Below are 25,765 nucleotides of genomic sequence, written 5' to 3' on the forward strand. Positions count from 1 at the left end.
TGCAGATGTCTTACATTTACCTGAACGCAACTCTCTCTGTATTAAGTGGTTAAGAATGTGGTGAAATTACTGGTTTTCCTTTTGGTGCAGTTTTGTAAAGAGACAGTAGAGGGCAGAATACATCACTATATGGCCGGAACTAGCAGATGTGGCCTCATCACTTCTAGTTCTTCTCACGTGGCCAGTGTGTATCCGCTGCTGCAATAACCTGTTTGAGTCACAGCTGTGAGTTTCACAATGTTTTAATGTTTTATCATGCTTGCCACCTTGTGTGCCACACTTCAGTCGTTGCGATACAGGATGCAGATTGAGGGGTAAGGTGATTTTTATTCTTGCGATATAACACGAGGACTAGTATGATGATGATAAAGTACATTTCAGAAGATACATATTGAGGATTAATCAAATCCCTTCAATGGAGCTAACTTTTGCTCGTTGCACAAACATGCATTTTGAGCTATTATATAGAGTAGTAAGTTCAGATGTGAAACCAAACACAGCAGCATATTGCATAGTATTGGTAGTATTGTCTTTTGCTATTCACACAAGTATTTAAAGGGATAGTTCACCCAAAAATGATAATTCCAAAAATAAATGATCATTTATTCACCCTCAAGTTGTTGCAAAACTATGAATTTACTTCTTCTGCAGGACACAAATTAAGATAATTTGTAGATTGTGGGTAACCAACAGCTGATGACTTCCACAGACCATTGCCTTTAATATGGGGGAAGATACTATGAAAGTCCATGGGGACCTGACCTGTTACTGACATTCTTCGAAATATGGTCTTTTGTGTTCAGCAGAAAAAAAATAATTCATACAGGTATGGAACATCTTGAGGGTGAATAAATGACAATTATCATTTTTGGGTCAACTGTCCCTTTAAAGGCATATGCTGCAGAATTTTTCTTTGAACTTTTAGTGTGTTTTGGCTTGTCATTTAAAAGAGTGAATCACATTTGTGATTAAACAGTAACAATATTAAGGGTGGAATTCTCATAACCTCGCTCAAGCATGTGGACAGGCAGATAACCTGACTGTGAAATGGAATCAGCAAGTCTTTATCTTTTTTTATTGCACAGCCTATGATGGAACTGGAAGGAAGCAAACGATTGCCAAAGTAACAAGATACGATTACAGTGTGAGAAGTTACTGAAAGGGAATAATTTTATTGTTGGAATGCAAATCATCAAAGCGCGTAGATTCAAAAATCAGTCCTTTAAAATGTGTCTTAATGATTTGAATTACTTTGTTGGACAGTCTACACATAAAAGAGGCATATCAGGAAAGTATATGGCAAAAGGTTACCGTTTTATTCAGACTTGAAATGCTGAAGCATGCCATGGAATTCCAACTATTTTCCATGTCTTGTTACATTCCGGAATTCACCACAGAACTAATTGAAGGAACTTTTTATGTATGTTATAGAAAAAAACTGTTTAGGACATCGAACACATCACAAGAAAATGCTGTTTATCATAATATGTGACCATATTTCATGTAACAACACTGGAATAATGCAAGTATAATAATAAAATAAATAACACTGGTTTGAAATGATGCAAACAAAATTGAAATGATAAACAGGTGCCACTTCACTTGCCTTTAGTTTTTCATTCTCGAATGTTGCTTGCATATGGTATTTACCATTGCCTTTTAAACGAAACAACATAACTCGCACAATGACGTTCTTGTAATTGACAGGTGAAAGTTCCAATCAGCGAGAGTTACAGATGGAGGCGGGCTCGTGAAGCGCTGACAGGCTACACTTCAAAGAAAACTGCGATTTGACTAATACAGTGTTGCAACACAGTGAAGACGCGGAGTGGGCGGCGCGCAGTTTTTCCACTTCACGTAAATATTTTTCGTTTCGTTGTACTAGCCTACTTACAGTTTGGCCGTACTGCTGGTTTTGTGTATCTGTAAGTCTTATAGTTTCAAAATGTCCAGCGACCTCAGGCCAAAGTTGTGCGTCTTAGAGAAAGGGGACAGCGGCTATGGTTTTCATCTACACGGCGAAAAAAACAAACCCGGTCAGTACATCCGGCATGTAGAGCCCGACTCTCCGGCTGCCGCCGCGGGTTTGTTGGCCGGGGACAAACTGGCGTTCGTGAACGGGGAGAATGTGGAGGACGAGAAGCATCAACAGGTGGTGTCCCGCATACGAAACATCACGGACAAACTGGAGCTCATCGTTTTGAATGCAGAGACGGCAGAACTGCTGCAGAAGCACAATTTGAAGTGCCAGAAAGAGTATGTGACTGATGGGATACCGATAGCGAGCAGCGCTGCATCGGAACATGAAGATGAAATCAAGAACGGGACACCAAGGGAATCCACCCCCGTCCCGGAGACAAACGGGGGCATACGCATGGATAGACTGAGCGTGAGCTCCAAGGTGAGTTAAATGTACCATGAGCAAATTCCATCACTTAAAATGTTATTTTGAAAAAGTTAGGCACGTGCGTCAAGTTTGACAGATATCAGCACACTTGATGGTGTGTAGCCTATATATTGGCTTTATTAATCATCTCAAGTGGTAAAATACTTTAATAGCAATACCTTTGCTTTAATCTAGTTTCATAATTTTAGTTACGATATTGTTTCAGACTGGAGAGAGACAGCACCTCTAAACGCAGGTTTTTTCTTTAAACACAATCAAAATGACATTTCAAAATAAATAAAAATAAACAATTTAAAAAAAAAATCCTAATAGAATAGGTATTTTAAGTAGTTTTTGTATAATTTACATTCTGTATTGTACACAGTGACAGACATTTCGTTCTAATATTCTACTAAGATTATAGTCTCAGAAGAGCATAAGAGGACATGCTGTCCGAAAAACAACTTGCTATAAAATGCATTGAACGTTCTATTGTAGATATGGTTCTGAAATGTTGGAGGACATTTAAATCTGATATTCATTGTTACGTCACTAGAGGGTAAACCCAGCCTGATCTACCAGTGATTTGATTTCGCCCTGCAACTTTTCAATTTTAAATTGAGCTTGGTCTGATGATATCCAGACAATTGCGTCACAAGTCTCTCTGGTTTGGACACTGCTTCCAGTCTGACCTGTCAAACATGACACTCAGACATGTTTTCCACTTTTTTGAGATGAATACCATTAGCTGAATCAATCCAATTCTGGCACATCATCAGCTGATAAAGGCATGATTACGTAACACTCATAGCTATAATCAAGCATGGTAAATTAGCACAGTTACCTTTTAGTCTGGATTGTAAATTACCAGTAAATTATAAACTCTGAGGTTTCTGACAAAAGCTTTGTCTAGCAGGAAGGAGTATACCGTGTGGCCAAAATCTTCTCAGATCAGATATACATAATATCGAGTGCCATAACTGGGCTCTAAATGGCCCAGTTGTGCAATAAGAATATAAAAAGCTTTATCTTCATTCGTCTGATGTTAATCTAAAGTCCTTTCAGTGGGCAACATTTTATTCTTTTTTAATGGGATGTAAATGTTTAAAGGGATACAAATGTTCCTGCGTTTAAAGGGATACAATTCTGTCATCTTTTTCTTCCCTTATGTTGTTCCAAACCTATGTTTGTGGAACATAGAAGATCATTGGATAAACTTGGGAAATCAAACAACTTTGGAACGACAAAGTATGGACAAAAGAACAACAAGACATTTCTCAGATATCTTGTTTTTTGGGTTGGGTGGCCAGATTTCTCTGTGGAATCTGGAACGGAATGGGAACCGTCACTCCCACTGCACACACACATCTACACATTACAATAACGTAAGCTAGAGTACTAGCCAAAAGTGATGTCCAGCCTAGGCGTCTTTCCCCCTTATTACATTTTTTGGCTGTCCATGATGCATTCATTAATGAGAACACATGTAGATGAGTAGGCATAAAACAAACTCCACAGCCAGAGATTAGACTCCAATTTTGAGTGACTTGCTGGACGATTACTGACATACACAACAGGAGTAAAAGGAATGTTTGAGGAATGTTAAAGTACCGTTAGAATAATGTTCTACAAACCAACATCCTAGCATTATATTTCTGTTAAGAAAACGCTCCAGGGGCTTGTACCATAAAGCTGGTTTAGCTGCCTAGCCAGATATGTTTAAGCTTAGTTTGTGCCAATCCTGGGTTTTAGGTAGCATTAAAGTGGTTTGACTTTAAGCTGTGTTCATCTCCATAGTAATTTACGCTCCACAGCCAACCTGCTCCAGGGCAGATTATGTTCTGGATAAGTCAAATTGACTCAAACTGAAATTTGACCAATCAACAGTGAGCAAAGTGACATGCCTCAATAAAGTCACTCACCCTGTTCCTACTCCAAATTAATGGTCACTACATAATAAATGGTCTTGCTTTTAACAATGCTTATTTATTATAATAATAATTTAGAATAATTTAGATGTCATTTATGCAATTATTATACCTTTAATCAATTACACATGTATCATTTTAGTTAATCAATCATTAATAGGCACTTTGTTTAAATTAATATAAATAGACTATATAAGTCATACAAATGAGCTTTAAAATCAGTAAATAAAGCTATAAAAATGACTACATGTAAGCTTCAATGTTAAATTTTCTCTGTATTTCAACTAAACAAACTGCATGACTTCTACTCGCACTGACGTAGTAAGATTTTCTTTAAGCTGTCCTCTTTTTTTTTTTTTTTTTAGACAGCTCTTTTCTTCTTCCTGCGTACAATTGTTTAAATTCTTTATATTTTTCAATCATGTAATATTAGGCAGAAGAGAGAAATTAATCTCACTGCTTCTCTCGCAAGAAGTGAATCTTAGTTTCAACTAATCAACAGCGTATGATTGGCTGTTCATCTGTATCACTAACATGATAAAAAGAGCTGCATTACCTCATACCAACCCATATGGAAAAGTTTAGCTAAAAACGTGTGATTCTTATATGTTCCAACAGAATACTTACTGTAAGGATCATATATGCTGCAAAAACCACATATACAAATTGCACAATATTAATGTATTTTCAATCATATATGTCCTACACTGTAAAAAAATAAATAAATGCTGAATTGTGTTAAATACAACCCCTGTGTCACAACCGCACAGCCACCTTCGGACACGGAAACTGACGCCACACCCCCTCGTTCACAATCACCTGAATATTGAACACCTGTGCACCATCACCAGTGAATGTCACAGCTCAGGATCAAAGCCTTCATTGATTGTTTTGGTTTTGTCAACTCGAAACTAATCCTGTAACTCTGAGTTTGTTAAACTAGCATCATGGTACAGGCCCCTGGTTAACAAAAAACAAACCTTAAAAAAGAAACTGTTTTATTGACGTATTTTCACAATTGAAACCCTAATTAAACAATTACATGAGACATGTACATACATTTCAGTAAGTTGTATTGTTTCTTTGTGTTTTTTTTGTTGTTGTGTGTGCTATATAACCAGTAGTACAGCGTCTTTATAGCCAATTTGATCTTCTCCGTGTTCTCTCACTAACAGCAAATTAATCGATAGGGATTTGTGATTTCAGCATTTATTTTGTTCTGCAAAATATACCATTACATAATTGGCTACCTTTGGTTAGGCTATTCTCATGTGACAGAAGATTACTACTCGCTCTATCACTCAGCAATAAAGGTCACCCTATTTTTGGTTGGAGCATCCCTTTAAGAGGATATCCTCTTATCTACATTAATTTAGTGCCCATTCATTGAGCACTGTAAAAAAAACAAAAAACCTGTAAAGTCATTAAAGATATTTCAGTAATTTCTCATGTTTTGGAGCTTTATTAGTTAGATGGTTAATAACAGATTGTGCCAAATATATTTCATAGTTTTCTTGAGTTGTAATTGTCCGGGTTGAGGACAAAAGCCAGCAGGGTAAGCTGACCCCAATAAAGTCTCAGTCCCTTGCCTTAGAGATCCTTGAGCAGTGAAGGGGGTTATTGTGGAAATGTACTCTTTGTTTGGGTGCAGGCGCAAGATTAGAGAGAAAGGAGCCCACAAAGTAGGATTGAGATCCTTTTATCCTATATAACAGATTTTGATGTGTCTTCAGGCTTGAAGTAGTTACGGAAGATCTCTATTTCTATTAGAGGATTATTCAAATCTAGATGCTGAAAGTTGGTGCCTCACTTGTCCAGCATCCTCTGATAAGGACATGATTGATTGCTCAAATAATATGGATTATTATGAGAATATCATAGACAAAGTGGCACAACAATCACCTAGCATAGCAACCACCCAGAATATCCTAGCAACTGCCTAGTGTAACAGAGGCCAGCTAGTAAGAGGCCAACCTCACTCCCCTGATTTCAAGAGGCGCTCTAGCGACTGACTCTAGAGCAGGGGTCTCAAACTCAAATTACCCGGGGGCCACTGGAAGTAGACTCTGGGTCAGCCCCCCCCCCCCCCCCCCCCCCCCAAAAAAAGAGCACAATTTATCCAATCTTTATTATTAAGAGTTCTTCAACATGAATGTTTCTTCTGAACTTGAACATTACTTTCTGAACATGAATGGTTCATATAGGCTTCTCTTGCCTACTCGTGTTTTTTTTATTTATATTGCCAATATTTTTGAGATTTTTGGACCTGATTATCCTTCGTCCTTCGCACCTATCTATTACCAACAGGTATGTGATGGTAATTGTGTACTTATAAATATGGCCAATAGAAATTAAATCATTATGTAATACTGAAATAATAAATGTTTTTATTTTTATTTAAAATAATAGACTAATTCAAAGCAAGGCCATAATCAGGTCAAACAGAACAGTGAATGAAATTCTAGGTCTAATTCTAGTTGGGAAATAATCAATTTGGGACTATTTGCAAGCAATATTTGCATTAATTGTCGTCAAATATATTATTAGTCCCGAGATTATTCGCATGAGTGAATAAATACGTACATCGGCTGCTTATATTTGAGTTCCTCACTGGTCTAACAGAAGACTTTTAGTAAATCGTCTCAAATGTTCAGAGTTCTAATCCGCTCATAGTTTTCTTCAAATGTTCATCAATGGTTATATTATTATATTATGTATATTAAGAGCATGGACACGTTGCATTTTGTGTGCATTTGTGTGTGTGCAATTTAGTTTTGTGATTTCACCGGAAAGAATAGTCTCTCTCCGCAACGGCATTACGCGATATATTGAAGCGAGCGAGCATGTGCGCGGACCAAAAGAGAATGTATATCCCGCCTACTTTGATTTGATTGGCCATTTGAGTGCCGTTAAACCACATTCATTTCGACTGTCTGATTAGCCTCTGTTCATGTCAATCACGAGGTGTCAACCAATTATACTGCACGAGAGAGGGCTGAGCTAACTCTCTCATATACACACACACGAAGTGAGGCATAAAGCGCGGCACAGGCACACGCAACGACTCCGCCAAAAATGGTTTTCAGAGCAACGCGCGGGCCACACTAACACTAAACTTTGATGTCAAGTAGGGGGCCACAAAATATCATCCTGTTAGCACGCCCGCCTCCCACATAGGAGACGCCAGTTTGAATCCTGCTCGGAGGGGGTTGAGTAGTAGTTCAACCGGATGGGACCGGACTTCCTTATAATGGAAGCCAGCTAGTAGGAGCTCTGCAGGTAAACCTCACTCCCCTGATCTCAAAAGAGCCACACCAGTTAGTAGGACCAATTACACTAGCAACTGGGCCGCCCTCAACTAAAGCTTTTTCTCATTGACTAGTAAGTCGTTCATTTAAGCGATTAGCAGACTAATCGTGCATTTAAATGAATAAGCTATAAATCATAATAATAAGCCTTTAATTGCATAGCCTATATAATACATTGCCTTAACAGCACCCAAACGCATGCATAAAGCTTCCAAAATGCACCGGCAAAAGTTTTTATTGTGGAGATTAAGTTAACGATGCTGACTCGTCACCTCCGCAGTAGTGGACGCAGCTTTAAGCACTTTTCATACAGATTAGATAATCTGAGAATATTTGTTTTCCACTTGAATTGGTTCGTTTAAAAATAAACATTTCAAGATTTCTATACATGTATATGTCCAATGCTATCTCAGGACCAGTAGGTGGCTAATTCGTACAGATTTGTACGACCTCGCTCATATGAATTCATATGATTTGCCTATACTGCAGTGATGTGTTTAGGGGCGGGTTTGAGGTTGGGTCATTTGTACGAAATCATACGAACTGACCAACTCGTCAAATACATGATTTACAAGAAATCATACCAAATCGTATCAATTGAGGTCGTACAAATTTGTACGAATTAGCCACCTCATGAAACCTTGCTTAAGTTCACTAAGGCCAAGATGGCAGAAAGTGCATCCTGATTCCCCCCCCCCCCCATTATTTTTCAAAAGCACAACGTTTTGTGGTTATTGTGAGTTTACACAAATAAAAGTAGACCCTTTACAGTGCGTTACTCTTATCTGTATGTAAAATGCAAGTGTTTGCACCAGCGCCTATATGTCATTTAATCTAGTTTTTAGTTGCTTAGTTAAAAGTTAGCATTACAAGAAGGCATGCTAATTAAATTTTTGAAAGTGCCGGCACAGCAAAAGCAAACTTTAAATGTGCAGTTTTAATGCTTGCTAGGCTTTTACATCATGACATACGGGCCAATGTTTATCAGTCCTTTTTCTGATTATGTGGCATGAGCTAGAAATAACTTTAATCATCATAACCCTGCGAAGTCTTCACTCAATAACAGTTATTTAGAGTCTCTGGAACAATATGGATTGTAATCACATTTCTTTCCAGCAATTATCAAAGTGTATTTGAAGCCCTCAGTCAACCATGAATGGGCCTTCTGTTGTGTCGGTTTCCCCTCGCCCTCCTGCGTCCCATCCTTCCTGCCTGTGATCATTCAGAAGTAAAATGCCGCTGGAGGGAACATCCCTGGATCGGCTGTCAGTTTAACCCGGACTAAGCTTTGTTCTTGATGGCAGTGCCCAGCGGGATGCTGTTTACTTACTGAGATGAGTTTTCAGGGCAGATTACACAGACATCTTACTTGCATTGAGTTTAGTGATAAATGATGGAAAAGAAACAGAATAGATGATTCATGATAATTAGATCAATGTCTGAGTCTGGAATATTTCCTGACATTCCAAACATCTGAATAATTCTCTGATAGCGATTCTTCTCATAATTCTTCAGAAATGCAGGTGTGTTTGGGAGGAAAGAAAGGGTGTGTTGCTTTGGAACAATCTTCAATAGTTTGCTTTGCTTCTGTTGATAATAAGTAACATGTGATGTTGATATATCAGTCAGCACATTGTGTGTTTGTCATTGGTGTTTTAGATCTGTGTTTTTACAGTAAAGGAACTATGCTGCTCATTCAGTGCTTTATTTGTTAATTTGTTGTTATTTTTAAATGGACAGTGAAAAGTTGGAAATGACGTACTTCCTGATTTCACAGATATTAAACCTGACATTTTTACTAATTCATTTACAATTCTATGTTACAGGCAGGTGTTGTAATTGTTATTAGCCTTGAGGTGGTACAGACATGTATGTTGTCTGAAATTCTACAGATTATTGAGGAGAGGATCCTATTCATTTTATAAACAATCTCTTGCCATTTTTGGCTGGTGGTTGACAGAATGGACAGAACATTGTTACACTTTTATACTTCCAGTTTACATTATCCACTGAGGGGCCATATATGTAATAGGACTATAGATGTGAGTATCTTAGGGTGGGCTTTTGGGTAAGAGAGCAACCCACCTAGCAATTAAAGCACCATCGCAACTCCATAGGACCATGCTAAAAAACCTTCCAGATACCTTAGCAACTGCATAACAATGGCTTGGGAACCACTCATAAAAGTGTCACTGAAGCACAATTCACATTTTATTGAGAAAAAAAAGAATGCTAGCTTTGACAACAATACATTTCAGCAGACACAATACAGCGTCTTAGGGTGTGTTTGGCAACCACACAGTCTCAAGATGTTCACCACTAAATTTCAAAAGTAAACTCTCAAACTCAATGTGTAATTCTGTGAGATGGGGAGGGTTGTTAACACATTTAAATAAACCACTTCCTTGGTTACCAGGTCGATGTTTTCCTGCTGTGGTCTGTTTTTGAAACAGTTTTTGAAATGACACGCTGTTATACCAATCGTATCAGTCCTCACCTCACTGCTCTTGGTACCTGACTATCCATTTTGCTGTTGGTTGGCAGTTTTTAAATCTCTATAGGTTAATTATTGGCTGTCAAGGTTTGCAAGTGGATGTCTTGGACCAAGGCCTCCAGCCTGTAAATATCTTTATGGCACCTTTGCCAGCTCTGCTCATCTTCATGAAATCAATCTTGCATCATAATTTAAAAAAAATAAAAAATAAAACTGTACTTTTTTTTTTTTTTACCAGTATGCCAGTATAACACACGACGTAATATGAGGGGTTTAAATAAAACTTGTTTACTTGGAAAACCTAAGTTATGGTTGGGGATAATTATTGTTTTCAATCATCAGTTCATGTTTCACCAACCCTATCCCCATCCTTCAAGAGGTGAGCAAACCAAGGACAAGATTATGAGTTACTAAAGTGAGCTATAAAGTCATTAACCTTTGTATTATTGAACTGTAGTGTCTTTATAGGGTTGGTGGAGGCCTGCCATGAGCTTGAGACAGGTTGGGTTAGGACCTTTCCACGCTCTGCTTGAGACAAACAGGTTTAATGCTGGAATGCAACAGCTCCCAAAAATACAATTCTGTCATTCTTTACTCATTCTCAAGTTGTTCCAAACCTATCTGTCTTCTGTGGGGACCGTTTTCTTTTAAGTCACATGCTATTTTGAACCACACTAACTAAAGTCTAAAAAATGTCGAAGGTGAGTAAATGTCAACAGAATGTAAATGTTTTTGGGGAATGCCAGTAATGTGAAAGCATATCTATGCAAACTTTTAATAAATGCTATATTATGTATGCTGTTCGGTTGTGGTGTGAGATCATCCCCATTGTGGTGACAGAAGGTTGTGGAAATATCATGATGAGTTTGCATACTGTAATGTTGATGGATAGTGACTTAAATTTCAGTGTGTTGCTCACACATACCTGTCAGGTATTAAGCTATTTAGAAAATAATGCATACATTATTATTTTATGCAACTTTGCATTCTTTTTTTAAGCTTGAAATTGCAGATTGTTTTTTTTTTTTAAAAACAATCATTGCAATTTTTCTAAATCTCTGTTTGTGAACTTGGTTAAATAGTTCATGCTGATTTAAATATCACCATATGTGAGCATTCAAGGAGGGATCATTCTAAAGTTATGGCTATATTTTAAATTCAGCCCTGTAATCAGCGATTGATCTCTTTGCCAATAGTCACTTTGAAGGCCACAGGTGCTAAAGGTTCATGTTTTGTCACACAAACAGTCTTCGTCTCGGTAGGGTTGGCAGTAAATAAAGGTCTTTGTCAGACAATGTAGTTTTAAAATGACTCCCCATCTACTGTGGACACGGAGAATGATTTCCTCTGCTGACTTCAGCTTCCTATATTGATTAACCCAAAGGCAAATGGAGGCCCAGAGGGAGACTCTAGTAATAGGGTTTTCTTTCAAAGATGTAACTACATAAATGAACTGGACACTTTTATGCATAACTCATAAGTTTGTATTTTTGGGATCACATGCTTTCATCGCAAACCGTAACAAATGTCATGGTTATGCTAGTTTATTGTTCCGTTATAAGCTCTAATACTTCAATATAAAGAATAGGCGTATCTCCTCTCATGACATTTCAGTTTTGTTGAGGATGTTCTGCTATCCTCAGAAAATTGGTTACAGAAAAGATCCTCTCAAATTAAATTCCTGCTCTTATGAGATCTGTATTAAGCCCATATCAGGTTGATAAGTATCTACTTAAAGTGGCCAAATGTTTATTATTATTATTATTATTTTTATTTTTTTAATCTAATCTTGGGTGAGATAAACAGTACTTTTTACATTTGTGGAATAACCATTCTGTACCAAACATACAATTGTGTGATGAACAAGCTTTTGGGTGAATATCACAAAAAAAAACATGCCCTCTACACATTTTAACACACACACACACACACACACACACACACACACACACACACACACACACACACACACACACACACACACGAGGAATTATATTTTGCCTATGAAGGCAGTTACACCATTAAGAGTTTGAATTGTGACATTTTCATTAGCAAAAAAAAAGCACTAAAAATACTGTAATATTTATTTTCCATCAGCATAGTATAAAATTGTATATAGAATATTTTTGGCGTTACTATAATGCTAATTGGGAGAGTTAAATGTCACCATGCAAAAGAATATTGCAATAGTTCTAAACATATACTCTTAGAAGAAAAGGTTCTATATAGAATCTATCGGCGCTAGGTAGTTGGAACCCCTAAAACGTTCACTGCAAAAAATGCTTTTCTTACTTAGTTTTTTTGTCTTGTTTCTAGTTCAAATATCTAAACATTCTTAAAACAAGAAGTATTTACTAGACAAGCAAAAGTAATTGTCTTATTTTGGGGAAAAATAACTCAAAATTAAGAGAGTTTTTGCTAAGATAAGAAATGCATTTTTTTGCAGTGTTCTATATAGAAGCCTTTTTAAGTGCCAAAAGGGTTCTTTCTAGTCATTATTGAACCCTTTTAGCATAAAAGGGTCTTTGGAGTATACTCAACTATATACTTCTACATAACCTTTTAAGGGTTCCAAATGCGTAGCGCCGATAGAAGACTCTTTTTTTTTTTTCTAAGAGTGTAGGCTTCGTTCATTCTTCTTTCTTTTTTGAGGTAAAATTAGACCCCGATCTGTTCTCGTGGGTTTTGTGACATTTATCTCCATCATGTCATTGATCACATGTCTAATAATCTTCATTTGAGTGTCCTTCACTTCTCATGGTTTTGTTAAGATTTCTTTCATGAAATCAGAGTGTTCAAGGATCTTATCAAAGCGGATGAGGTCATCTTTGCATTGTGAATGTGTGGGCCCCTGCCAAACCCTTCTCAAAGATAGCAGTCCACACCCAAGTCCTTTCCCACACTCCCACAATTCTCCCCTTACTCACATTTGACACAACCGAGCAGTGATGTGCCAGAGCCATTAGCTCGCCCAGTGCTTTCGTATCTTTTGCTTTTAGTACAGTGACAATGCAGCAAAGCATGATTTTCATATCATGCTAGATAATCTCATCTCAGTTCATAATTTCCACTCCATATTTGCCTTTGGCAGAAGAGTTTTTAGAGGTGGCACGCATGAAATTAGTAATGAAGACAAAAATAATCAATACAGTCAGTGCAACAAACAATGAGTTTATCAGACAGCTTTGTACATCTTATCAAAGGGTGTTGTGGGTGAGTGTAGTACATACTAAGTGATCCTATGTGTTTACTTGTGTGCGTAATATCACAGGCATTTAAAAAAAAAAACATCATGACAGTCATGCATATTTTACAAAAGACTCATCCAGAGAGTATAATATATTGTATAATAATTCCTGACTGTGTAATGTACATGTCCAGTCCTCTCAGGACATTGTGATCCTTCTGTCAAACACAGTTAGATGTGGCTACAGCACTTTGGCAGAAAAGTTACAGTTTTGCAGGGTGAAATAAGACCTAAACTGAGTCTGTTGCCAGTTTGGTCATTGCTTAAAGCCAACTCTTACAAGCTAACCAGTCATGCATGCTTGTGCTACAAAATTAATAATAGGTTGTTGAGTAAAGACGTGCAGCTACTTTTCTAAGCAATCAGACTTGGATGATAAAATGAAGGGAACAAATCCTATAGGTTTAGATTTGAGTCATATCTAGGTACCAGAATATCATTGGACCTTTAAACAACCAACAAAAACACCATAGAAACCACCTAGACACTGCATAGCATTTTAGGGTATAGTGAGTAGTAAGTCTTTTAGCTGGTGCTTTTATCTAAAGTGACTTACAGTACAGAACATTTATTACAGGGACAATCCCTCTGGGACATCCTGAGGTTAAGTGCTTTGATCAAGGGCACAACTGGCAATAGCTCACAGCCCTGATTACCAGCCCTGTGCTTTAACTACTACACCGCACAACCGCCCACAAACCATCCATAAACAGAAGTCTTGAGTCACAGCCTTGTGTTCATCAGGCAGGATTAAACTCTTAGTGTAACATATGGCCTCTGCTGGCTAAGCCCATGCTAATCAGAGCTCAGATAGGTCTCTCATTTGCATAGTCACCTGTTAGAAGAGTTCTTTCTTTCACTAGTGGCTACATTCAGGCATGTTTTCTTCAGGGATAGTAATGAGGATACCTTTGCTATTGTCAGCACCGTCTGTGACCTGTGGTTAGCCACCAGCTTGAACAGATATTGATAATCGTATCAAGCACATTCAGTGACCCTAGTGCTGCTAACCCTTTCACTCCACACTGCTATCCAGTTTCCCAGAAGAGCAGCCCTCCCGGAAAGCATGTAGCCTTTACACTGCAGCTTTGTACTGCTGTCTTTGGTATTATCAGTGTTAGTGTATCATGAGCACCCAGGACACACTTTCCCTATGAGCTGAATTGGTTTGCAGGTGGTCTTTTTTTAGTGATTCTCAACCACAAGAACGTACTCTATGTATACTTGAAAGGCTTTTGAGTTGCCTTTTTTAATGTTATAAAACAGGTTCATAAGATTAAACAGGATTATTAGTTATTTTAATCTCATGATTTGTGTCAGTGCATCACATTTAGTATTTTTATATTAAATATTAAAATGGTACTAACATTTCAGAACAAACTTCCTTCCAAATTAGTTTTCATACTTTGCTGACTGTAGATCAATATGTGCATGTGAACAACAGCATGTAGATGTTTGATTGTCTCATCTGTTTGTATAGTTTCAGCCATATATCACAGACTGGTTTGCTAAAGAGGGAAGTACATAGAGGACTGGTCACAGTTTCATTACTTCTACTTTTCAGTGCTTCATCTCGGGATGTTGACGTACTGAGCTCTCTTTGAAATGGTATACGAGTTATCCTCTCTTTTAAACTCTTTGTATATTATTTCATTTTCTGTGGCTTTATTTTGAAAGTGTTGCTGAGAATATAGAGGAAGCGTGTATGTTTCAGGAAGCAGGTGACTTTTTTTGTTCAGTTTTTGTGCATCGATTAGGGTGGGTGGCTTTGCTTTGAATGTTCTTCTGAACGTTCAGATTTTCTCATACACATTTGTGAAATAATATTATGTTGTGTTGAAAGTTTGATTTATTCAAACTATATTTTAGAAAGTTTTTTTGGGGAGGGGGGGTTTCAGTGGAGAGAATTGGGATTGTTGCTGACTTTGTCTATGTAGAACATTCATAGCTTAAAAGCTAGATTTTAAAGATGTAAAAAAATTATCTTATCGTGATTGACAAGAATCTTGATATGTGATATGTAACTGATATCATTAATTTTGTGATGTTAGACTGTATCAGAATAACAGTTTTTTTGTCTTGTTTTTCTCTTTGTAGGATTCAAAGAATGAGCTGCGTCCACGTCTCTGTCACATGAAGAAGGGTGCCACCGGATATGGCTTTAACCTGCACACAGAGAAGACGAAACCTGGCCAGTACATCAGGGCGGTGGATGAGGACTCCCCAGCAGAGAAATCTGGACTTCGGCCCCAAGATAAAATAGTGCAGGTATAATTTAATCAGCAATTTAAACAACTGTGTGTGTGTGTGTGTGTGTGTGTGTGTGTGTGTGTACTTCAAGAATGTGTAGTAATCAAGTTATATATATTTTGTGTCTCTCTTGTGCGCCCATGCATACATTAATTTGAAGTGACAGTAAAGATATTTCTAATGTTGCAAAATTTATTAATTTAAACTAATAAATGACATGTAAAATAAATCAAATAGAATCCAATAATCAAAATAAAGAATCCTGGAAATATGTATCATGGTTTCAACAAAATTACTAACCAGCGCACCTGGTTTCAACATTGATAATAATATTATAATACTGAAGAATTGGGTAATGGATGCTAAAAATTCAGCTTTGCCATCACTGGAATAAATTACATTAAAAAAAATATTAAAACAGAAAACAATTATTTTTAATTGTACAAATATTTTACAATTACTACAAGTGTTTTGATCAAATAAATGCAATCTTTGTGAGCATATAAGAGGCTTATTTCAAAAACATTTTAAAATCTTACCGACCCCCAACATTTGAACGGTAGTGTACATATATATAAATCATTTTGGCCCCTTTTGACTTCCTGGTCAATAGACTGTATACATTTTTTGCTTTGTTTTTATCCCTTTTTTAATGTCCATAAACATTTTGTGTAAAATAAGTGCAATTTTGTGTACATAGTTTTTGTCATTAAATTGTATTGTGTGTATCAACATTTTATATTAACCTGATTTCTAGATTTTTCCATGGGCATCGGCCATTAAAAAACATGGTTTGACCAATATTAGTAATAATCTCAGTTGACATTTTTATTAGATTATAACCATATAGCAATTTGAACAATCAAAGATGGTTCCAAAATTGTTAGAGCTACAATATTATTTTACACATATAATTTCATACACCGAGTGTTAACATTAAATGCCTGAGTGGTTTGGACTCTGTTTACAGAGCGTTAATCTCATTACCTATCAGTGAAGGAGTGGCCAGTGTAATTATTGTCTCTCTGGGAGTGCTGGGATTACTGAACACCTGAGGAGAGGTCAGAGCCAGCCACGTATGGTTATCAAGCCACCTGCCCCCTCGCTGCTGATATCAGGCCTGCCTCAATCCACCTATTACAGCTATGTGATAGAGGTCCCAAAGAAAGTTCACAAAAGGCAGTAAAAGGCCCTGTTTATGTAGAATTTATCATTGACCCATTTCAAACACATTGCACAAAATTATTGTAAATGTGGCCTGAGATATAAAGTAAAGTCAGACAAATGAATATAAATATAATACCCATTTCTTTTTCAAGTAATTCAGGAAATAACAACAGTGTATTGTGTACCGATAACAGATTAACAGCTATTTATTGATGTCATATGTGTCACCCTTTTCCAACGAAATTCCAGTGTGTCAGAATATTTAAATGTTCTCAAGGGTCACGGTGAATTGGTCTTGGCTAACTTGTAACTCATTCTGTGGCCATGTGGTTTTTCACAGTTTTAGACATTTTGCACATTTAAATAAATCATGCCCCATCACTGTATTAAGACTGACATAGTTGTTCACCCTGACTGCAAATCTGGTCCTGTTTGGCCTGATTGAGAATATTTTTTTGTTTTAAAGACATGTCTCATTTCCTTCAGAATGCCACAGAACCCTTTTCTTTGAACGCTGGCTTCATTCAGCGGCCATGCTTGAAAGCTCTGAGTGTTTTCAAACTCTAAGGATCCCGTTCTTAGTTTCACTCCCATTTCCCGTGTCTCATCTCGGGTTCTGGAGAGCTGAGACATTTAAATGTCAGGCATCATGTGGAGTCGCATTGCTTCACCTGAACATGATGATAAAAACATGTATGCCTCATGCTCACTGAGATGAATTCTCCTTTTTGCTTCCTTTTATTGTGTGTGTGTGTGTGTGTGTGTGTGTGTGTGTGTGTGTGTGTGTGTGTGTGTGTGTGTGTGTGTGTGTGTGTGTGTGTGTGTGTGTGTGTGTGTGTGTGTGTGTGTGTGTGTGTGTGTGTGTGTGTGTGTGTGTAAAAGGGCTGTGTTTAAGGAACACATAAGGGGGCTGTTGTTTGTCTGCTGTCTTTTAATTGCCTGCAGCACGGGAGAGTGGGATCGGCATTCCTAAGAGCCCACTCCTGCCCTGAATCTCCCACACAGATTCCTTAGCCTCTGGCATTATAAGATAGGCCAACAGAACTTCAGTCTGTTCCCAGGTGCCTTCTCTCTGGGAACAAATCATGGTCATGGGATTAGTCTTTCAATTGACCCATAAGTACTTCAATTGAACACAGTGTCAGAGGAACGAGATTTGCTTTGTTTCCCTGGCATATAGTATATTATAGTATGTAGAGTGACACAAACTCACTTTGTGACATATTTGCATTGCCAAAGTTAGCCCAGCTGCGTTGACGTGTGCAAATTAAGTTAAAAAACAAAAAATAGTGCTAATAAATTAGGTATATTTTTACAATTTAAAGGTCCCGTTCTACGCGATTCCATCTTTCAAACTTTAGTTAGTGTGTAATGTTGCTGTTAAAGCATAAATAATACCAGTAAAATGATAAAGCTCAAAGTTCAATGCCAAGCGAGATATTTTATTTAACAGAAGTTCCCTTTCAAAGCCTACAGCGAACGGCCGGTTTGGACTACACCCCTGCACTTTTTAGGACAGAGAAAACAGCGCTGTACAGATAAGTAAATTGTGTGAAAAATACTGTTTTTTTTTACACGCGAAACATGAACTCATGTTATATTGCACACTGTAAACATAATCAAAGCTTCAAAAACACACGAAGAACTGGACCTTTAAATATTTACTTTTTTTTTTTTTTTTTTTTTTTAAGTTTTAATGTAACTCGGAATTTCATTTTAAAGGTAATTAAATTATATATATATTTTTTAATTATAATAAAATGAAGGTTCCATTTAAATTAAATTACCTTAAAGCAATGAATTAACTAATACATTACTAATGAACAAAGTGTAAATAACAAAATATTATTTAGTTTTAAAAATGTTATTCAGTATATTTTTAAATTATATTCTATTAAAATAAAATGTCATTAAAAGTAATAAGTTAAATTAACTAATGAATTGCTAATCAACAGATTTTAAAAGTGAATAAAATACAATAATAAAGTAATTCTGGTAAAGAATTACATACAATTAATGATCTACTCCTAAATATTACCTGACACATAGAACTGTATTTATTACAGAGGATAATCTATGTAATTGGCTTTCAGTGAAATGTCCCCTGGAGATGACGACAGAACCGCAGGTGCTGACCACTTCAGCCACATGCTTGAATGTTTCAGGGAAACTATTGTCCGTTTAAATATCCAGACATGTCGGCATGAATGGAGACGTCCTACATTTCTGCCATGTTCTCTTCCGCATCACCATTTAAGTATCTCTCCCCGTTTTAAAATATATGAATTACTGTTCGGCTGTTTCTGTAGGTGAATGGCGTTCCAGTGCACACGATGCAGCATTCAGAAGTGGTGGCGGCCATTAAGGCTGGAGGAGATGAGACCAGAATGCTGGTGGTGGATCCAGAGACAGACGCCTTCTTCATGAGCTGTGGGGTCCTCCCGACCGAGAAACATCTCACAGGTGACAGTGTAACAAATTAACCCGCTCTAGCATGTTTTTGCATGTGCACAGTGGGTTTCTGTCCATCTCATCTTTGGCCTTTAGTGTGGTTTTGCTGATCAAGAATAACTTTGTTCACTTTGTCAAAGGTTTCACATGATCGTACACACACGCATTCACATAGTAACAGACTGCTGGTTAAACATCAACTCGAGGCCTGCAGTGACACTGTCTGATGTCTGTAGAGAATTAGCCAAAGTCAATAACGCACTGCCAGCATATCGTCATGGTGACCAGGGCCATGGCAGCAGTGTGAGAAATGGGGGAAGTCAGTCACCCCCACTCTAAATATTCCAGACAGACAAATGACTCCTGTTGGCAGCCCAGCCACCCTACTTAGATATGAGGTAGCTTAACATGAAGGTGAATGAGCGACAGGTGAAATAGTATGTAAAAAAAAAAAAACTGATTTATGAGAAAATGATTGCCCAAACTGTGTTAATATGAGCTTGCCAGTGGGGTATTGGACTTTCTCCATTTTCACTGAAAGGATGTTGACAGCGGCACACACACATCTTTATTCATCTTTTATTATTTCAACCACAATAGCCTTGTTTCACAATTCTCATTCAAATCTTAAAAGGCCCGTTTCCTGTTTCTTTTTCCCAGATGGAAACTCACTGTCCAACTATTGTGCTGTGAATATAAACCATTTGGCCAATGGCATTTTCATATTATTATTATTTTTGTAGTTCAAACCCAATATGTTTTGTTACATAACCATGAAAATAAGTTAGTTGGTGAATTAAATATTTTATAAATTTTTTCTGTATACACTACCGTTCAAAAGTATTGGGTCTGTAATATTTTTAAAGAAGTCTCTTATTCTCAACAGTGTTGCATTTATTTAAACAAAAATACAGGAAAACTGTGAAAGTATGAATTTTTTCTTTTTTTAAAAAGCATCTTACTTGCCCCAAAGTCTTGAACAGTAGTAATATAATAATGCAGTGGAAGTCAATTGTTTATGTAGCTTGACAGAAACAAATATAGGTATAAAAATTATAAAATTATTCATAACGTCTTATCTCCAATTAAAATTAATGAACACTCCTATTATAATGAATGAAACTGTCTGTCCCAACTGCAGATAATGTGCTTTATTTTTTAAATGGTGCCATCTATATTAAACTAGTTTAAAATTGGTTCATTTTAACTTTGGGTTTATTAAATTAATTTATTCTGTATATTACAGATTTATTGACCTCAATAAGACTTTTTACAATGACAAAGCTTTACTATTATTCCTAATATCACCACCATGTAATCAAAATGGACAAATATTTTTTTTACTGAATTTTGAAGTGTTAATTATAAATTATTTATCCATGGCCATCATAATTTTTTTGAATTCTTTAATCATAAATGTTGACCTCACCTCCCTCTCAAAACAGCGTGTAGTTTCTTCATGACGCATGTCTTGACGGTCGGTGGGACTGAATGTCCTCCACAACTGACCGCAAACTGTCATTCAGATCTGCCTACATTTAGTTGGCAACTCCCAACTTCCTATAACCCAATCAGCTCCTGAGGATGAAATCCAGTCCCACCCATTTTTTTCTCATTCCAGAAGCCTTTTTATTCGGATATAATCGAAATAAGCAAGGAAGACAATCACAACATCCGTTTTTCGTCGATTTAAATTAATCATGTTTCTCAACTTCCTTTTCCCCCAAGTTGCATTTGAACTAACTGTATCTGCAGAGGTTTGTTTTTATAAGAGGCCTAATAAATGTTTGGTTCTCTGTCCCTCTCAGGTCCACTCCCAGAGTCCGTTCCCAGTCGTGATGCAGAAGATCAGGTGAGCAACGTCTGGCACATGAGTATCAAAGATTACATGCATTCAGACCACCTATCTTCATTTGTGTCAAGAAAACCTGCGTGTGACCCTTTACATTTCTCATAAAGTGGTCGTGTGATATTCTGTTATTTGCACTTGCTAAATTAGCTTGATCACATTTATTGGCTGATAAAGTGTAGTAGTGTCTGAGGGTCAGTGATGGGATTAGACAGGCAGCGTTAGGATGAGGGTAAATCTGTGGTGTCTGATAACCAGATTTCAGGTCACTTTTAATGCAGTGTCCTGTCCTGGTTTCTCTCTACCAGCTCTCCTCTATCACTTTTCCCACTGCTAGATTAGACCAGCTGTGAGAGAATGATAACCTGGAGCAGATAATCGCCGCTTCCTCCGGGTTAATGGAAGCGCTCTGTCCAGGTATCTGCTGGTAAAGATAAAACATCTCAAGGGTGTTCGGGAGAGTTTTTGATCTTTTTCTTCACACAACACAAGAATGTAACTTCATCAAGCTCTAAACCTGGTACCGCTGCCGTTTCTCAGATAATCTTTCACCCTCTGATGTTTCTTTGGCTCTGATTCTTTGCTCTCGCAGAGCTGTAGACATCAGTGAGTTTGAGTCTTGCAAATCCATCATTACTTTTGAGATTTGCAGATCATGTGGTTTACATCAGCTGTTCTGAAATGGGAGCCATGAACCAAGAGGATGCCAGTAAATTCACAGGGAGACTGTAAGGTGACTAAGTGAAAAAATAGTTTTACAATTCCTTAATTGCATCATAGTACTTGTTCCTATGAAGCATTTGAAATGTTACATGCCAGAAAAACTTATTGCAAGGACCCCTTTTTTTATTTTGGAAAATTTTAATATATGTAGTGCAACAAAATCCTTGCTTTTTATGCTTGTTGGATTCTTTGCTGTCATATAAGCAACAACAATGCGAAACTAAAATTTTATTTCTGAAACCTTGATCAGAATTTAGTGTTTTAAAATGATCAAAAGTGACAGTAAATACGTTTGTTACAGCAGATTTCTTCAAATCAATTAATATCTTTATCAAATAAAGCAGGAAAAAATGTTTCCACAAAAATATGAACTTTCTCCGCCAACGGTAAACAAATATATATAAAAAGTTTGTCATCGCAGAAAAAATTACATTTTAAAATATATATTAACGCGGAAAAACTTTATTTAAAATGTAAATGTCACATTATTACTGTTTTACTGTATTTTTTTAATCAAATAAATGTAACCTTGGTGAGCATAAGAGACTTCTTTTGAAAACATAAAAAAATCATATATACTTCAAGTTACCGTAAATTGGTAATGCACGTCATAATACTCGCTCCTTTGTAACTTTTGTAAAGTTACATACCAGAAAAGCTCATTGCAAGGACCAGATTTGTTTTGTACACCATGGCAACATTCAAACTAAACAAATTTAGTGCAACAAACCCTCTGGTTCTTTACTGACTGATGCTGGCTGTGTGTCTGAAACCTGATTGATTAATAATGCCAACATTTATAGAGTCTAATGATCATGGAACCATTTTTTAAAATGCCTTTAAAATTTCTACTAGAGCAAATATACATTTCTTTAGTTATGCTCAGCTCTCAAATATTTCATTAGTTAGAATGTGTTCAGTCTCTTTAAAATGGGCTTTTAACAATCACAAACCATTTGAAAATGATAAGAATTTCAAATCTGGGGGACCTGAACCGACAATACTTTTCAGATTTCCGACTTACTAATTATTATTTGCAATTTGTTCCAGCATAAACAAAAATGCCGTTTTACTATAACTGTTGAACTCTTGATTGACAGATGTAACGAGTCGTTGCTACTGAACACAGGGCCCGTTCTTAGACACACGCTTTACAGTGTTTGAATTTGACCACTAGCATGACATATTTCCTTTATTTGGCCCAAGTGTTCAAATGAAGACCAGAAGTGTGTGTAGAACTTTTGATTACCTGATGGATCACATCCTATAGTGTTGGAAAAATGCAAGATCTGAGCTTTATTTACATTTCATTTTGATCTTCAGTATGTTGCACTTTTAAGATGTCTGTTCAGTAGTCCATATGTAACAGATAAAACGATTTAATTGTGGCACTTCAAATGTATATGTAATATCTCATTAATTGAACTTATGCTGTAAAGCTTCTTTGGCATCTCCTGAACATGATGCATGATGGGATACAGTGGTGGTATTTGAGATGGAGTGTGGAGTTGAGCTTCGACATTTATCAGACCTGGGATAGCCTAGCACTTGCACTTCCTGTGACATGCACACACTCTAAAGTGTGGGTATTGGACAAGCCTATAGTCAGATTGTGAACAGAACTAAGCTCCGGTTCCATCTAGGGGTTTGGTTTTGGTACTGCACTTAGAGAGACAGTCAATTAAAAAAAAAAAAAAAAAAACACTTATTTTAGGAAGAATATTGGTAGCTTAAAAGTTTAATTTCCCAGTGACGTATATGGACAAAAAACAAATAGAACCAAATGTTGGTGTTTAGCAGAAAAAAAGACATGCATACAGTGATTTATTCCTTTAATTGTTTTAACCTTTTGCGTATATATTTTTTGTTTATATTAATGTCTTATATTTCCTTTGTTGCAGGTGAATGGAAAAGCACCCCAGGAGGAAAAGGCTAAAGTAGTTATGAGTCTGTCGACCTCTAGCACCTCCTCCAACACCTCCACTTCTGCAGCTCCAGCCAGCAGCTCAGCACCAGAGGTTTGTGTCCGTGCGCACACACGCTGTATTGGCAATCATTGAATTCAGGTGTTCCAATCACTTTAATGGCCATATGTGTATAAAATTAAGCACCTATATATGCAGACTAAAAATAGAAGGGTCAAAAATTCCTATAAACACACTCCTAAACCTAGAAAGCCTTCCCAGAATAGTTAAAGCTGTCCCAAAATGTTTGACAATATAGTGTATAAGGAGAATTTTGATTTTTTTTTCCCATAATGATACGTTTGCAGGAGAAACCAAAAGAGAAGGCTTCAAGTGATGGCGCTGCACTGACTCTGAGCATGTCACTGCAACAGGCCAAAGAACTTGCTCACAAGAAACGCTCCAACAAGAGAGCCCCGCAGATGGACTGGAGCAAAAGAAACGAGCTCTTTAGCAACCTCTGAGCCTCCTTTGTGCCTCCCCTCTTCCTCTCGCCCATTTCTTTTGATCTGTTTTTCTTACTACTTCTTCCCCCCCTGTTATTGTCCGTCCCATCATGTCTCTGTTCCTTTTCATTTCGGTCTTTCAATTCACTTGCACACAATTAGAATCCCTTTCACATCTATGTTTTTAAACCAGTGTTATTTCGCCTGTGATTTCTGAATCTGTTGATTTTTAATATTTGATACATTTTTGTCTTTTGTCGACTTGATTTACCTCTATATCACTGATATAAGATTAAATATATATGATTTAACATTACTGTATAATGTACAGCCTAGAATATAATTTTTTTTTTTTTAAAGAGGAAAGTGTGAATGATATCTGAAACGTATTGGTATATTTTCTTGCTTTGATGCAGTATTGATGGCCCTTTAAGAGCGCTGTATAGTATCTGATGAGTTTAATCTTAACAGGATTGGAAGTAACATTTAGTGCAGCAGCAATCCACTGAGCAAGTTTTCATATTATGGTTATGATCTGTTCATAATGAAATGTAGAATCTACAGCCTTTTAATTTTGTAAATGTGAGCTGTTTTTGGTTTGGGACCCATTAACCACTGAAATGATTTTGTTTGACTGAATTATTGACATGTTAGTTGATACTGTTGGCTGATAAATCTTCTCAAATAAAGGTTTTATTAAAAGTGGATGTACTCTGCTTTTTAAACAGCACATTGTAATGAATACTGGATGTTTAAGCACAATATGTGGCAAAAGTTTACTTGTAAATCTTCCACAGCATTTCATTTTCCGCTCGCTTCATATGACTTTCCAATTGTGAATCAAATCTGGAACTGTACCTGCTTTAACGAACTGTTAAATAACCATGCAAGTTTTTGTTCTACACCAAAAACAAGATTTTCTAATGATCATTATTAAAAATGGCCGTTCTGTGTATTTATAAAAAAGAACATTTGAAAAAAAATCACTCATTACTTGACTGATTAACTTTAATATTTTTTAAATGTATATTTAATTCATACAGTGTTTTATTTTTGCATTTGATTATTCAAATTATGTAGTGGTTCCTTGAATTCTACTCTTAAATAATATGTACCTGAAAAAAAATTAAAGCACTGTTTATTTAATTTGTATCCTCCTTTTATTGCATTTTTTCCCCTATTGTTTGTAATAGTTTTACCAAACTTCTGCAGAACCTATTTCTGGTCTGAAACTGCTGTTCTGCAATCAGTTGGTTCTTCCAGCTTATGATCTGAAACTGCTGAAAATAGTGTGTCTTATGAATACATTCATTACCCTCATGCCATTCCACATCCGTGAGACCATCTTAATCTTCATCTCAATTCATATTCAGGAAATGAGCAATTTGTCCCTAACTGCTCAATGCATATCAATATCTTTTTTTACTAGCAAATTTTCAACAGATGGATAAAGACAATATTAAAAATCTTAATTTGTGTTCCAAATATGAATATGAACAATGGTGGAAAACTTTAAGAATATTATATTTTTAGGTGAATCACCCCTTTAAAA

At 36.7% G+C, this 25,765-nt stretch overlaps 1 protein-coding gene across 1 annotated transcript; it reads left to right on the forward strand.

Annotated features, from left to right (window-relative positions):
• Nucleotides 1-178: 178 nt before the first annotated feature.
• nherf1a (NHERF family PDZ scaffold protein 1a) lies at nucleotides 179-25,365 on the forward strand. The gene is made up of 7 exons (XM_067429095.1): nucleotides 179-314; nucleotides 1,708-2,401; nucleotides 15,461-15,631; nucleotides 19,090-19,243; nucleotides 21,040-21,083; nucleotides 23,705-23,821; nucleotides 24,076-25,365. Exons 2-7 carry the CDS (start codon nucleotides 1,946-1,948, stop codon nucleotides 24,229-24,231), a joined length of 1,098 nt encoding a protein of 365 aa, XP_067285196.1. The 5' UTR covers nucleotides 179-314; nucleotides 1,708-1,945; the 3' UTR covers nucleotides 24,232-25,365.
• The last annotated feature ends 400 nt before the right edge of the window (nucleotides 25,366-25,765 follow it).

The sequence above is a fragment of the Pseudorasbora parva genome, chromosome 21 (genome assembly GCF_024679245.1).
Source record: "Pseudorasbora parva isolate DD20220531a chromosome 21, ASM2467924v1, whole genome shotgun sequence".
Taxonomy (NCBI): domain Eukaryota; kingdom Metazoa; phylum Chordata; class Actinopteri; order Cypriniformes; family Gobionidae; genus Pseudorasbora; species Pseudorasbora parva.

Coding starts and splice junctions, on each gene's coding strand:
- nherf1a (XM_067429095.1), top strand. CDS start 1,946: ATGTCCAGCGACCTCAGGCCAAAGTTGTGCGTCTTAGAGAAAGGGGAC. Junction 2,402..15,460: donor GACTGAGCGTGAGCTCCAAG/GTGAGTTAAATG, acceptor TTCTCTTTGTAG/GATTCAAAGAATGAGCTGCG. Junction 23,822..24,075: donor CCAGCAGCTCAGCACCAGAG/GTTTGTGTCCGT, acceptor ATACGTTTGCAG/GAGAAACCAAAAGAGAAGGC.